At 35.5% G+C, this 16,608-nt stretch overlaps 1 protein-coding gene across 1 annotated transcript in view; it reads left to right on the top strand.

Annotated features, from left to right (window-relative positions):
- The first annotated feature begins 15,075 nt into the window (after positions 1–15,075).
- The window catches only part of MS3_00005686 (uncharacterized protein), a 48,436-nt gene continuing 46,903 nt past the window's right edge, over positions 15,076–16,608 (top strand). The window contains exon 1 of the mRNA XM_051213783.1: positions 15,076–15,240. Coding sequence (XP_051069785.1) covers positions 15,181–15,240 — 60 coding nt within the window. The 5' untranslated portion in view covers positions 15,076–15,180. The remainder of the gene's footprint in view (positions 15,241–16,608) is intronic.

The following is a 16,608-nucleotide window of genomic DNA, read 5'->3' as shown; positions in this document are numbered from 1 at the left end:
ATTTTAAATCTGTAATACAGATAAAAGCTGTGCTATTTATTATGATGCTTTACATTTTGAAGGTGAGTTAATATTTTTAAACACTACACTATGCTTGATTATAATGGTATAGTGGTGGGACTATAATTCATGAAAAAAAAAGCAATAGGGTTTAAAATAGTGACTGCTAGATTTTCGCTTGAAATCCATTCACCTATATTGCTCAATTGAATCTTCATATTATAACTGTTACTTCGTGATGAAAGCCATAACTTTCACTCTTAATCCTAATTCCTTATACTAAATTATAACCCTATTTCGAACTCATTTAGTGGTTGAAGTTCCTAAAGGCCACTTTAGTATCACTTAAAGGTCTTCCATAAATTATAATCTCACCGATATAATCCTTAAAACCGCTGAGAAAGAGAACAGTGTAGACTGAGAAATGACATAATTCATTAGACAGCAATTGTATATGAAGATAGTTAGCGGGAGCAGTGAAAGCTTGAAATTAATAAAACAGATTATTTTAATAATAGAGCAAACAGGAGTTATTCTGAGGCCACATATATACTTTCTAGTTTAATATTAGCAGTCATAAAATGTACTTCCATAACTTCATGTAAACCACTTTCGAATAATTAGCATATAAGGATGTATATTTGCTGGGAAGTATAAATGCTTAAATATGAAACTGGAAATTTATGACATTCTTCTGACATTAATTTTCATGTTATTCATATATTTCAATAGTTAAAATCATAAGTCAGTTGAAGCTAGACCACCATGGAAAACCTGGAAGTACTGGACAGCCGTTTCTTCCTAGTATGGGACTTCTCAGCTGTGCGCATCCACGAACCCCCCCTGCGAGATTTAAACCTAGGACCTATCAGTCTCGCGTTCAAGCGCTTAACCACTAGACCACTGAGCCGGCATCCAAAGCATCCACGATCCCGCCTTGCGCAATGCCGAAGAGTTCCATACCAGGACGAAACAGCCGTCCAGTGCTTCCAGGTTTTCCATGGTGGTCTAGCTTTAATTGACTCATAATTTCAACTATTGAAATTTCTAAAACCTACACAAAACTCCTGAAAATAAATAACATTTTAGAAATAATTACAAAGTGCTTGGTAATTAACCGGCATGATTTGGATGATACAAAAAACAATGTAACATGTAAAGGACAGAGATATGAGATTATAACTTTCGAGAAAATATGGTTCGTAAATTGTTCCGAGAAAACATTTATCTCATGGATTAAAATAACATAAAAAAACAGATAGGATACACTTATTCTTAGTAGAGGAACTAATAGATCCTGTTAATATATAAATAGTGTATTGAGATGAAATTCTAGTGCGATTACGAAAGCGATTATAAGAAGACGAAGATTATCAGAATTATGTGATATATTAGTGTAATACATTTCGAACAATCTGATCACACATTACATACGTGTTAAGAACATTTATATATAAAAAGTAGGTCAACTAGACTAGAAATAGAGGGTAAGAGGAGACAAGGACAATAATAATAAGAGTAATAATAACAGGCTATAAGATCAATCTTATAGCCTGTTTCGGTTATATGTTTAGCAATAGATGATGATGGATATTTATCCTCTGCTCTTATTGGGTCACTTGATTGTATTTGTTTCTGCAACCATTTCGGCATATGTTCACACACCCTAATTTTGAGATCATGATTGCTCCTCCCTATGTATGTGTGACCACACACATTTAAGTTGGTAAACGCAGTGGGATGTGACAATCATTTTCATGTCTTTTAGGTTTTGGATGAAGCATGCACTTTGTTCTTTCCTTGATAATTACATTCGCTCCGCAATACGTTTTGTTGATGGCTGATTTAAGCCTTTGTTTCAGTAAAAGGCTATTTGAATCACCTCTGAATGGTAAGGTGATGTAGACAGGCTTTTTCTCTACCAAGGTCTCACTGTGCCATGAACTTTACATCTATTTATAAATTTCTAAGGATAGCCGTTTTCCATTATTGTTTTATTTAACAACTTAACATCATAATCAATAGTATCATTTGTACAAATACGATCAAGCCTATTGAATAGACACCTTATCAAGCCACGTTTGTATTGCACAGGTCAATAAATATAAGAGCTAAGGTATTGACCTGTCCACGTTGGTTTAGTAAAAATGGATCGTTTGACTGAGCCATCTTCTCCTCTACTCAGAAGTATATCTAGGAAGGGAAGCTGATCGTTCTTCTCTTCTTCACATGAGAGACTAATATGGTTTTGGAGGGTTAAATTCATTCAATAAGCGGTACATATCCTCATTTCTTTCACAAACAACTAAGATATCGTCCACATAATTCTTATAAAGTGACATGTTTTCGACTAGGTCATCAGCCAAGTTTTCAACATATGCCATGAACACATTTGCTAATAATGTTCCTAGCGGACTACCCATAACAACCCCATCAATCTGACGAAAGTATTCACCTTCAAAAGTGAACTGAACTTTGTCAGTACATAATAATAGTAAATCTTTAAGAATTTTTAAAGGGACATATGATTTAAGCTTGTGGTGTTGTATGAAAGTGTAAAAGGGCGTATACTAAAGTTTATTGAAGCCTTAGCCATACGAAAATTCAAATCCCTTTTGTGTATTCAAAAACAGTTTGTTCTTACCTTAAACCTACCCTGGTAATATTGACTTATCATCCAGAGTGATTAGGTTTCAAATTATGTTCACAATATTATTATTACTCTTATTATTATTGTCCTTGTCTCCTCTTACACCATTTCCAGTCCAGTTGACCTTTTAATTTTCATATATAAATGTTCTTAACACGTATGTAATGTGTGATCAGATTGTTCGAAATGTATTACACTAATATATCACATAATTCTGATAATCTTCGTCTTCTTATTTACGTTATCGAAATTTATAAAAGGGACTAATTGCTTTGACAGTGATTATAATCATCTTTTGTTATAAATGTAAAGTTATACCTAATTTCACAATTTGATTTTTTCTTAAAAAAATTCATTTCAGCTCCAGTTTCTTTTCCGTAATAAACATCACATCAAGTCAGCTAAATTTTGTTGTTTTACAAAAATAATTAATATGACTTTGTAGAAGGAAGTGGCAGTTACATTCTATGCATGAATGATAATGATTGTTTCAGTCTTTAAACCAATGGTAATATCATACTATTGTTCAATTGTATTTCTTTGATTTCTTCACATGTAGCTATCTAATGTATATAATAATTTTAAATAAATTAAAGTATTTTTGTTTAACTTTAACTCTACACTATTTTTTTATATTTGATAAACAGTAATGATCTTTCAAAGCTATTTTGTCACGACATTTTGTACATGTGTAGCGTGGAGTCGAGTCGACTTTGACTATGAACACCACTACAAGAAGACTATGTGCCAGTTAACTGATAAAATTCCCCGTAAGCCAAATATCAGAATGCAGTTGATGGCTGTAATCGAGATGTCTTTGTTGGCGATCTCGTGGTATCGAAAGGATACCGAGATCGTGCCAAAGGAGTACAAGCGTGGTTACCGAGCGTAATCGAACCCATGCAAGGTCACAATCGAAAGATAATTGAGAAGCAATATGGCTGTCTTTAGCACAGATAAACAAACGAGCACAGTAAAACAATCACTGGTACAATTGGTTATAATAATGATTCTTTCCATTAAATCAATCGCGTTCTCTTGGTAAAAGTAGGTTACTACACATGTGTGCTGAATTACAGATAGAAAAGAAACTAATGCATATTATGGTCTAAAAGATTATTTGTTCGACATCGGAAGTTGATGAATGTGAGGTTATTAAGATTGTAAAACGGTAGTATAAATAAACAAAGGTCATATATCATGGGTTACGACAAATAATGTACGTGGTTGACCATGTGTCTCTAACCAAATAATTCTATTAGGGTTTTTCATCTTTCATATTTTTGCAGAAAAATAGTTCACTAGTCATGACAAGCATACCTCTGAGTACGTTAACAGCTTTAGACAACCTCTAACATTTGATAACTTTCCTTGCACATATTTAATTCCATAGAATGATATATGACCTAAGACCTTACATTCCTTTAAAAAGGTTGGAACTGATTAAGGTTTAGGTTTAACTGCTCCACTTGTAACTCCTTCAACGGCAATAAAGCTGTAATTCTAGTGTTGATTCTTTGTCCTAAGATGGATAGTAACTTCATAGAAAAAGGACGAACGTATGGCATGTATTAGTCCACTGATATCAGAATAACTTATAAGCTCAGATAACATCTCGTCAAACTCATACAGTCCAATTTTATGATGTAAGCATTCTTTTATTGATCTCATTTAATCTGTTAACCATTATTTACCCGAAGTGATCTATGCTGTGCTTCCAATATTATTTTTTGTTTCTTACTTCTTATTATACTGTTAGGACGACTGTTTGTTGATTATAAAGTGGAAAATGGGGTCACTAATTGTAAATGTTTCGTCTAGTGAATCTGTTCTGCAGTGAAGAAAGACTAAAAAAACAACTATCAATATCGCTTATCCTCCGACTTGATTAGTAGTTGAGAAGTATGTTTCACATGCAAAGCTCCTCCTTGTACTGCAGCCTTCACGTATAAGAGGCTCGGAACCGGCTTTCACTAGGTATACTACTTAAACCTCAAATAATTAAGTAGCGACTTCATATTTTTCCGGTTGGCACAAAGGGTTTTTGAAAACATTCAGATCAGTATCTGTAAAGTTCATGAATCTTAATGGCGTCGTAATTCTTATGATTGGGAGACCTGAAAAATATCTTTCGAGTTTATTCAGCTTACTTGGGCTATGATCACAATTCAGTGATCACTTACCTGAGTTCTAGTAGCAGAACCAGTCATTTTTTACGTGGCACTGATGTATCTTGGGTCTTTAAAGCGATGGAAAAAGCAATCTGATAGTTCGTTGCCCATAAAATAAATTTAAACATGGAAGAATTTTTGCCAAAGTTCAATTGTTTTCACCACTGAGGTTAAAAATGCTTGAGCACTATGATTTCCTATCTAATCAGCACATTTTGATTCTTTAGAACAAATTCAATTGCTTAGCTTCGAAAATTAAGTTAAAAAAGCAAGCATTATATATCTGAGTTTTAATATGTTTAATAGGAAGTCATTGTTTAATCAAAAAATTGGACTGTTTCAATGTATCTGTGCCTTTGATAACTTGACACTGACGCTCTTTCGAGTTCAGTAATTCAAAAAACAAGAATAGCCAATAACTTCTTAATAATGGTGTAACAAGCGTTCAAAATGGTACAGAACATGCAGGGAAGAGATGAAGAACGGTACTTTATCCAACCGGTATAGACACTCGATAAAACCGAATTATCACACTAAGGAAAATATTCCTAATAGTCAAGGAACAATGTCCTACCGAAAGAAGAATGATAAGTCAATTCGATTCGCTCCGAAGATGAGAAATCAACAGTGAATAATGCCAAACGTCCATAAAATAATCAGGGAACTTGTTTTAAATTCAACCACGAGAAACAGAGGCGATATGTTCATAAGCTACCAATCAAAGCACGGCAGTCCAATACGGCGAACGCTATTAAAACAACATTAATCAAAACAATGACAAAATGGTTATTGAAAGACTCACTATCATCAGGGAAATAGAAAAGATTCAAAATTTGTAACCAACAAATAGTGGGAACCAATATACAAAAAAATGAACAACAAGAAAAGAAACAGTATGTACTACAATAATGCAAAGTCATACTCATAAGAAAAAAGACGTGAAGCGATTTTTTCTATACTTGCACAGGAGAGTACAACAATAGATTTTACATTTATTATCATTTCTTTAAATTCACTGACCAATAAAAACGTCAAAATCAAACATATATGGAATGAACATTATAAAGGTTTCGTTTCAAATATTCTTAACTGTTTGTGAGAGAAAACTATCTATCGACGTCACCAACGGTTAGCCATGATTATTTAGTTTACGACTGATGAGATTGTTATCAGTTGTAGTGTTGCATTCTGATTTTTGATTTCCTGAACTATTTTCTGCTTAAAATCTGAGTGAGTTCGATCACTTATCAAGGGGCTATATATAAATTTGCCTCTCAGGCTCATGTTGTCATCAAGGTCAGATCTGCTTCTGCTGCAGTTGTTATCGAATGCTCAGCTAGTTTTAATATCTCTATCAAATCTAAACCCAACAAGTCATGTTCTGGATTCCTTGTAAGGTATGATGTTGCATTCGTTGTCACATCACCTTTAGAAACAGTGCAGGGTATTTTTCCAACAATATGTCACTTCGCACCAGATTCACTTTGTGCTACTTGTGTTGTTGGATGAACTATGGGTCCCCCAATATTCCTCCAAGTTTCTGGGCTGATGAGGGTGATATCAGATGCTGAACCGAGTTGAAGGCGAGTATGTTGTTTATTAGTATTCAAACTTACATACGTTCTTCGGCGAAGTCGTACTCTTGAAAATCACACAGGTATTCAGTGTTTGACGACGCTTTTACCAGCAACACCTTCTAATATAATTTGTACCCACCAAGATAAATCAAAAGACAGAGTCGAGGAGATCGGAAGAGTGTATTTGGCGATTACCAATATATCGGAATTCTCTGATCTAATCTGGCTAGCGATTGCGGTAGATGTTGAGCACAGCGTTACCACACGTGATCTGGTGCGGATACATGACCGAGCGCCTTCAACTAGATGAGTCCACTAAAACATATGGTCAGGATCCAATGTCGAAAACTTACAGAGCTATTTATTTTGGGGATTTATTTACCGCTACACTCTGTTATGCGATACCAATATTTTGCGAGTTTTCGCACCAGATCTGTATTTCTTGAAATATGTTTCCAAAGAATGACGGTGGGTTCTTATTCTGCAGCTGGATTATTTATGACCCTTATGATGACATTTAGTACAACTATAGTTTTTATATGGGCAAAACATCTTGTAGTGCCACTCACCGCGTAACCAGCACGAAGATGGAGGCTGATTGTTTGAACTGTCTTGCTTACGTACAAAAGAATCTTTCTGGCCATTTACTGCATGTACGCATGATGTCCGGACACTGTTTTCAGCCATAGAAGTTTCATGTTTTAAGTTTACCAACCTCTGCTCCATTAGGAGTAACAGGCGTAAGTAAGTAAACCTCTGACACTCACTACTCACTTTTTGTAGCGTTATATTTGGGCACTGTTCAATTTTACTCAGAATTCTGGTCCTGATGTCGGCATCTTCAGGTGACTGCAAGCTGTACATAAAAACAAGACAGCCAAACTGGTCTTGTCTCAAGGACCGATAAAGATTCTACACCGCTCGTACGGGTTTTATGTGTCATTGGTCCGGTCGATAAATCACTGTTCTCTAATTGGCGCTATCATTACGTTATACATTAATAGGACACAGTGTCACGGGAGAACTGAAGACATTTGGCTGAATAAAACCTTTTTATTGTATGTTAATAATTATGCTGTGTTTTTGGATGTGTCTGTTCTACTTAACTTCTGAACTTGTTTGTTTATATAATTATTTTCGAACATTTTGGTTTCTCTTTGTCTTTGGTTTGGTATTTGGGAGTTTTTGTTCCGGGAACCTACAAAATTGAGGGTTTTTCGTGATTGTTACAATTATTGTTGTTAGAACGATATTTAGGTCGACTATCTGTAAATATTGAATACAATTTGGTACCTAAATTGGAGTTTGGTTCTATTGTTAATTTGAGTTCGTAAATTGCAAATAGATTGACACACCGTACTTCAATAACGGGAAGGAGCAACAACTTGGACGTAACACACAGGGCACACGTTATGACAAAAACCATTATCATCAACTAGGTATCCAAGACATTCGTGAATAGATGCACAAAACGATCAGTTATTTGTATTCACCGCAATATTCTTCTCAATTAAACTACACAACAAAGCAATAAGTCTCTTGTCATGGACTATTTTATCAGAACCATGGACATTGCGATCAACTTGATACACTTCAACTTCTTCAAGATCACTGACTACCTGATTCATCACTTCCTGAAATATGGTTGGAGAACAACTTGGACCAAATGAAAGGAGGTTGTATTCGAACAGACCAAAAAGAGTGCTAATTGTCGTCAAAACAAATGAAGACTGGTCTACAGGGATTTGGAGATAAGCATCTCCCAAGTCGACTTTTGAGAACATTTTAGAGTCCTGAAGTCAATTTAGAATATCTTCAGCCTTCACCGTCGTGCACGTTTTCTTCAACAACCGGGAATTCAGTGTTAATTTATAGTTGCCACATATGCTAAGGGTCTTGCCATTCGACGTCAATGGCGTAAAAATAGGAGTACTCCATGCTGAAGATGGAATCGGTTCAACCATATGCTTCTCACACAAATCATTTAGTGTTTTATGTACTGCTTCTTGAAGATCATGAGGAATTATTCGTCTCCTAAGAAAGGCTAAACCACCCCGTACTTCGGGCTATAGCCCGAATTCGCATCTAGTCGCTGCACTCAGCACATACAGCTATCAAATCTTTAAGTAAAATATCAGAATTTTCTTTAGAAACTAGTAAAAGCAAATCCACTTTAAGCCTTTAAGCTTCTAGAGCTCATACGCTTCATGATGCTTGTGATAGCGGCGCGCCAATTTTCTCAGCTTTCTCTTAAAGGTTTCAAAAGTATTCTGGCCCTTATTAGCATTATATGCCACATGGCCGATAACTGAAGCAGTGCAGTCAAGGCAATATATCAGGTTGTAGCATAAGTCGGAAAGCACAGTGTCAATATTACTTGTAGTGAAATGAGATTTCCATGGTAAACATCCAATTAGTTTCAGTACACTTCTAGGTTTTGTTGATCAAAGTGCCTGCTCTGGTACATTTTTGCAGCTTTAGAGTACACTTTCATAGTGTTTAGATAATAAATAATATTCATGACGACTCTATGATCACTCATAAAAAGTTCATAACTGACGTGCACTTCGATAAAGTCTATGTTGATTATTCTTCCTAGTCGGCTTTCGGGCTTGTTGGACCCATCCATAAAGTTCTAATGTTTCAACTAACTTGTTATTTCGACCTGTTACTGAAGTCGAACCCCATGTAATGTTCGGCAGATTAAAATCACTTCCGATGATTTTGAACGTATGCGGTTGGTGCGAAGCAATGAAAAATATGTTCATTAGTAATTTATCAAAGTTAGTGTCCGCATGAGGCGGTTTGTATATACATCCCACCAGTATATAATTTCTCAATCCACAATTTACGGTAACTTAGATGGAGTCATCTATAACACCAAGAAATTCATTCTCAGATTTACGCACCTGAATGTGCAAACAAACATAGATAATTAAACCGCTTCCTATTCAATGACATCTATTGGTTCGAAAGAAAACGTAGTTATCTACGTGTAAAAAGTAATCGGAAATGGATAATTTGCACCAAGTTTCCGTGATAAGTACAATGGTCGGATTTACGAGGAATAAAAGGGTTTATAGATGAGTTATTTTGTTGGACGAAGAGCTGGTATTGAATGAAGGAATAAGAAACTGAGAGGTATCATGATGAAGCAGGTTTGAATATAGTTCACAAGTGGTTGTTTCATGAATACTCATGGGATTAATCAAGGTAAGAACTGTGTTGTGAGAAGGAGTGGGTCCAACAACTTTTCCATCATATGTAATATATATACCGTTGCCTGTAGAAAAGCCAGCGAAATTACGCAAAACTCTCCTGATTTTTATCGATTCTGATACCAGATGAAGGCATAGTTTACATCTTGGCTGCCGGACCAGGAATGCTATCAGGTCTATGTGTATGATTAAGATGCTGTTTGCAATTCAAATTACTTTTTACACCTGGTGTATGTGTAACATGTTCTAGACGTTTATTTTCAAGGTTTATGGTTTGTTTTAGCTCCTTCATAATTTGAGGAAAATCGAGTGTTGTTAAACATACTTGTGATGCTTTGCAAGGTTATAATATATGGACGTTCAGTGCGTGGTCAGTTATGTAAATATTATGACTATTTTTTCCCGTTAACCGTCACACAGGGTCTGTAATTGGGTATTGCAATGTCAGGAACTTGAACTGCATAGTGTGATTCCTTACCAACACAACTGCCTAATGTTATATCTAAATCAACATTTCTAGGAGGATGGACACCACCCACATTAGGGTTATTTTCTTCTGGGTTCTGGACTTCAAGGGATCTAGGAGAGTTTATCAGTGGTGGCTTTTTTGAAAAGCCAGAGATTCTATTAGAATCGGGCTTCATTTTATGACCTTCAAGATTACGATGCGTTTGGGAGTTTGACGCTAGTAGTCTGTAACTAGCTCTTCATGATTTTCTCGGGCACGGTGTTCTATCTGGAAGGATCTTAACATTCTTGAAAGCCTGATTCTGTCTGATCGTATTGGAGAAATTTAGAAACTAATTGGTGTTTACAGATGAGTTGAATTGGAACATGATCGGTGAATAATACGGTGACTTCTTTATAATCTCGTGCACACAAATGATACATGCGTCATATTTTGTAGCTTTAAGCAGATTAGACTTGGTATTTTTAGGGCATATTTGTACGGGATATTAAACACAATTGTATTTCTAGATCGTTTTATTCTCTAAAACATCTCTAAAGCAACATAATCTAGGAAATTATTAGTGTCGTTCATCTGATATGGAGTCTCCGTCAAGTTGGGGTTGATGAGAAACTTATGCGATTGAGAATATTCATACCAACTAGCAACTTTCTTATGTCATGCGTATGGTTACAGGGGTGATTATCATCAGTGTTTACCAATAGAGTCTTTAATATGTCTGGTATGGAGAGAACTGGTATAGGGTTATCTGCTTCTGGGTGAACGGAGTAGCTCGATTCTTCGGAAGTGTCAGGAATCGTGTCCTTAATGGTTTCAGATCGTGTCGTTTTCCTACGTTTGGCTGGACGCCTAGAATCAGAGGCTTTAAATTCCTTTTGAAGCATGATTGGAAAACGATAAGTAGCAGATGGATTGAACAAAGTGTCGTGAGTAGAAAAAGGGTGCAGAAATCATGGCTGAGGCCTCAAGATAATTTGAAAATTAAAACCTGTTCATGAGACGAGAGTGAATGTATCATAAGAATTAGTGAAGATGACAAATACAAGAGGGGGCAGTGGTAGGAAGATCGTAGTGAAGATGTGGCATGAATGTCAGTACATGTATAGGTTCAAAATAGAATAAAAATGTGCACATTGAGTAAATTTTAACATGTAGATTACACGGAAAGATAGAATTTTATCATAAAGTAATCTAAGACTGTTGGTAATTGGCATCAAACAATCAAAGTAGGTGCGGTATGTGGTACATGTGTAAACCGGAAATCTGCATCAGTTAAAACTGAGGGGTACAAAGCTAGGTAGTTTTAAAGATTTTTAACATGTGGCATTATTATGATGCTTCATGGCCAATATATATGAAACAGCTTTTCAGATAGAACTACTGACCAAAAACCATGACAGACTTATCGAATTGACCTGGTAACTTCGGAAAATAGATGATTTATGGCATTCAAATACAATTTAAAAGATATTACATAGAATAGTGTGTTTAGTGGGTAAAGTGCTTCATTATACATGATTATAAATTTTTACTGTTAGACAGACGTCTGTATAGATTCTGTAAATACATAAAGTATGTGTGTTATAGCATCCAAACGCGATATAAGGAATAGTATTTCAAATACGGTGTGCAATTCTTCGTCAAATATGATCATATACGGTTTAAAAGTGATGGAATATGATTCTATTAGATCGTCGAAATGAATATATAATTATATAAGTTTGAAATATTATATGAATATGATCATACATACCACGAATATGTTAAATTGAGATCTTGTCATAAAAGAAAACTGCAGGCTTCAGTCTGAAATTGACGTTCAATCCATAGAGGACATATATGTAGTACATTTACTCCAGAAAACGTGATACTCGTCTGCTAACCACTATGATTGTTGATGTTAACTCAATAACGGTTTATTGATGTCTTCATTAGCCATGGTAGTTCATGACCTCATATAAAGGGATGATTAAAAGTCTTGAGGAAAATAGAGGTCAAGCCACTATTTGATGGAGATCAATTTACGACATCCTGGTTAAAATCTGTCAAGCAAGGGCAATAGGTACAACTGAGCTTGTGTACTGAGATTTGAACAAGAGATAACTAGTAACGTGATTACACGGAATTCCTTTATATATAATAGGAAATATTGGAACAATTTGTTTAAGAGTAAACGTTGATAGTTGGGAACCTGTGGTGTTCAGTACATATATATGTTACATACACGCGGCTGCATACTTACTTTCATATATAATATTTTATTGGGTAATTGTCAAAAGCATTACTGTAAATCAACTTTTTATTTCCATTTTAGTACAATTGGCGGCGACTCACAACTTATGAATTTGTGGTGACTCACATTTATCACGAGAACACGACTGGTTTAATAAAAACAATTATTATTATAACCAACTGTACCAGTGTTTGTTTTAACGTGCTTTTGTTTGACTGTGCTAATGATAGCTATTTTGTGCTTCCATTCTTTTACTTACACTTCGATTGTAACTTCGCGCGAATTCGGTTACGTTCTGTAACCAAGCTTGTATCCTGGCACGATCTCGGTATCCTTTCGATGCCACGAGATCGCCAGCAAATAAACCTCGACCTGGTCCATTAACTGCCTTCTGATATTTGGCTTCTCGGAGATTTTATGGGTTTCTTTGGTTACGTTCAACCTACGCCTTCTGATTTATTTGGCACGTGTTTCTTGGTAGCAGTGTTCATAGTTAATCTCAACTCGACGCCACGCTACAAATTTATTACGGAATTTTCGTTCTTCTAAAGCAGATTTCGCAATATGATCTGTATATAAAAACGGACATCAGGCTTTCCAATTTTGATTGTAAGCTGATGAAATGAACTATGGAATAAACTGATTTCATATCAGTTTGTAGTGTAGAAACCATGGTTTCGAACGAATAAACGCAACCGTCCTCGTCAACGACTCTGTATCATCTGTTAATTTTATCATCACTCTACGTATTACAGGGAAGGATGAAATAGCTTCAAACAGTCAATTTCCATAAAATGATGCTACTGACAATCATTCCTTTCAACCCCGAAAAGTTAGGAATCTTTAGCAGCAAAACCATTCTGCACCGAAGCAGTATTCTGGTTTACATTCATCACTAAGTCATCTCTTTGATACTCATGTCATTCTACCAGTTAGTGTAGTAATCCGCCATATGAAAAATTTAGATAGACGTACATGCTTTCCCAGTAAAAGTTTGCATCAGATCATTAACCCCAGTGCTTATTTTACGAATTTAACAAATACCATGATAACACGTAAAAATCCACTGAAACACCTTGAGCTAGCTTTTATGCCATGTCGGTTTTTGAAGTGTATCGTATTTGAATTGTAGTCAGACATATTTGGTATGCATATGTTAGCCCTAAAATCTCCATATTTGTTGACCTACACTCGTTAAGAGTAGACGAAACAGACCAGCTTGACAGGATATATGTGTATATTCAGAGTATCTTTGAGTGTAAACGGAGCCAGTAGGACTAAAATTACCAATCAGGATTTTTTCGTTAGTAAACAGAAGAAAAAAGCTATATGACACCCACATAAAACAGAAGAATTATCAACCATGAGCTAATGGTTTCAAAGTGACAATATTTTCTATTGCTTGATTCTTTCGGTCAGCAGCTTGCTAGCGATTGTTACAAATACTGTAACAATAACCCACCTTTAAGTTTAATTATCTCCCGTGGGGTTGGTGCCAAGTTCAGATTCATAAACCATTTTAAAATGGTCCAGACTCAAATCAAATAATATTTATTCTTTGTCCGTAAATCTGTAGGTTTTTATCACAGTGGTGTACTTTGTAGAGTATTAGTATTATTTTATTAACTTTTTGAATTTATCATAGTACTGTGAGTTAAAATTACCTAAAAGAATATTTGGCGTAAGTAGAAGTTACTACACACCAAACAACTTAATAATACCTTTTAGCAATAGCGCCTGAATATTAGTGGATATACTGTTTTTTTAAACTTCGGATCATTGTTTCATTTTGATACTGTTGACAATTTTGGAAGTTTGGTCGGAATAAACTTCATTCACCTAACACTCATAAATTTGCAGTACTTTGTCGAACTCATTGAACCACAGAGCAAATAATGCTGCGATGAGAAAATTTACGTCCTTTGACAATGAAAAAATTCACAAACTTTGTTTATTCAAAAGACTTTACCGCTCACTTTGGTGTACTATCTAGCTATATTTAAATGAATGATAATACAGTTGATTTTACAGTTATTCTTAATCGCTCTCAGTTTATTGACGGCTGTGAAAGCGAAGTACTTCCAGACATTAAATGATCTTCTGTCAACCGTGAGAAGACATAACATTTGTTTCTAGCAAGTGTCTTCAATGATCCTGGAATCTTATGTGAAATACTTAGCCGTCCAGGTCAAAAAGGATTCCCTCCGACTACTTTTACCTGTGGAACTTTTCCTTGGAGAAACCATATAGACCTTTAATTTAGTGCTATAGTCATTAAGGGTATTATTGATAGTTTAGTGTCTACAACGGCAGCAGGTAAAATTGGGCTTTGATTATTATCCCCCAAATATATATAGTACACTCCTCACAACTTTAGGTATTTTAGCAATAAAAGCAGTTCAACAGGTAAAACGTCACTTACATTCCATCTCAGTGTAAATCCGATTACAAGGGGACCATAGGCTTATGAATATTATTGTAGCAAGTTCACAAATTAGGGAAAAGTGGGTAAATAGGGACATTCAGGCCTATTTCTAGGTCCTAGTTCACAGGCAAAAAATGGTTTGAAAAACTTGTTATATTTAATCTGTAGCTTTAATCTTTTCGGACACTTAAATCCCAACATGATATCATGATTTGTTATGTCTAAGGGATTTGTAAAGGTATTCCATGATACAGTACACGTGAAGCTGTACTCTTGACATTCGCGATACCTCAAACTCTGTTTCGAAAATCATCATAAACGTATCTACATGAATGATGATGATATGTAGACCAGCTAGGATTTAGTTATTTTCATGACCAACTACGCGCAACTTTTGAGTGATGCTGTTGGCGCTGAAGATAAACTAGGCGTTTCCTATGGAACAGAGTGTCTTTAAAGATGCGAAATTCTTCATCATTTCCTGTAATGACAAAGAGGTATGTGTTTGCTCTGCTTTCTGCCTGATTTTACGTCTTTGTGGCCGGATGTCGCCGCTGTAATTTGACTAATGAAATGTGCTTTCTGATGTCTTCGACTGTACATTTCAAAGCTGTTGTATTACGTTCGGCACAGTATGACATTATACTTTTAGCAATATTCCTTATTAGAGCACTCTTTTTGTGTTCTGGAATCACGTGGTTATACACCAATTTTTGGACTTAAGGTTGTATACGCAGGTCTCATTGGTGGTGAATGTAAACTAAACGACTTCCTCTTTACGAGTCCTCTTGTCTAGTAGGGGCAGATCGCTATGTCATCCAGACAGAGATCATGTAAAAGTGTCATACGACTTGACTAGTGACAGACTGATATCGCATCAAATGCATAGTTTTGAACTCACTTCAGAAACAACCATCTTTACCAGATTAAGTCGTTTCAGTTTTACCAATCAAACTAAGAGATAAAGCGAAATACTAATGTGCTTCAGAGCTACTGGTGACCCATTTTAATTGAAAATTTTCAAGAGTAACTAAATTATGTAGTGATAAAGCTTAAAATCTAAAGAAAGGTGATTAGTCAATCCATCCACACTCGCGCTATTGTATATTTTTATGTAGCGTATGTTTAGTATAACTGACTAAATACAACTGATTTCTACCCACTGTTTATTCAGATTCACACTCAGAGATTACTGTTCCTTCACAGGTTGCATCGTTGTCTTAGAGAACAGCCAATTGTTTTATTAACTAGTGCCATGTGTGTTTGCCCACTCATTTCTAAGCAGCCGTAGTCATTCGTGTTGGTGGTGGGTGAGTTTGAATGGTAGATATTCTACTCACTTTGGTTGATAGAAGCTTAAAAATTCATCAACCTGCTTACTGTCTTTGTGTGATACCCGATGTCTAACATATTCGATCAAGTACTTGCAACTTACTCTTGCCTCCTACTATCATATATTAATTTTCACAGCTGACAAGCAACGTATTGCTAAATGCTGTGCAGAATTTATGAATCCCTATCATGCTCTGAGGCTGGTGCATACGTTTTGCATCTTAGTGGACACAAAAGTTGCAATAGAAAGATTCATTCAATCTAATCTCCAGGTTAGAATTATTCCGAATGTATCTAAGCTCAAGTTAGCCGTTTAGAACATCTTGAGAAAACAGAAAATCCTAATAGCAGCTTAGCAATTCGTTCAGCTTAGATTTGACCTTAGTTTGCAAAATACCGTATGTTCAGAGTCTTTATAAACACCATTGTTACGGTGACAGCTGCATATTTAATCTCCACAACATATGGTAACTATACAAGCTTACGGGATCGTATCTTTTGTTCTTTAAAGTAACACATCTTGTAGATCTTGT

The sequence above is a fragment of the Schistosoma haematobium genome, chromosome 3 (genome assembly GCF_000699445.3).
Source record: "Schistosoma haematobium chromosome 3, whole genome shotgun sequence".
Classification (NCBI taxonomy): Eukaryota; Metazoa; Platyhelminthes; class Trematoda; order Strigeidida; family Schistosomatidae; genus Schistosoma; species Schistosoma haematobium.
The sequence above is the reverse complement of the archived record's forward strand: the minus strand, read 5'-3'. Positions and strand labels throughout refer to the sequence as shown.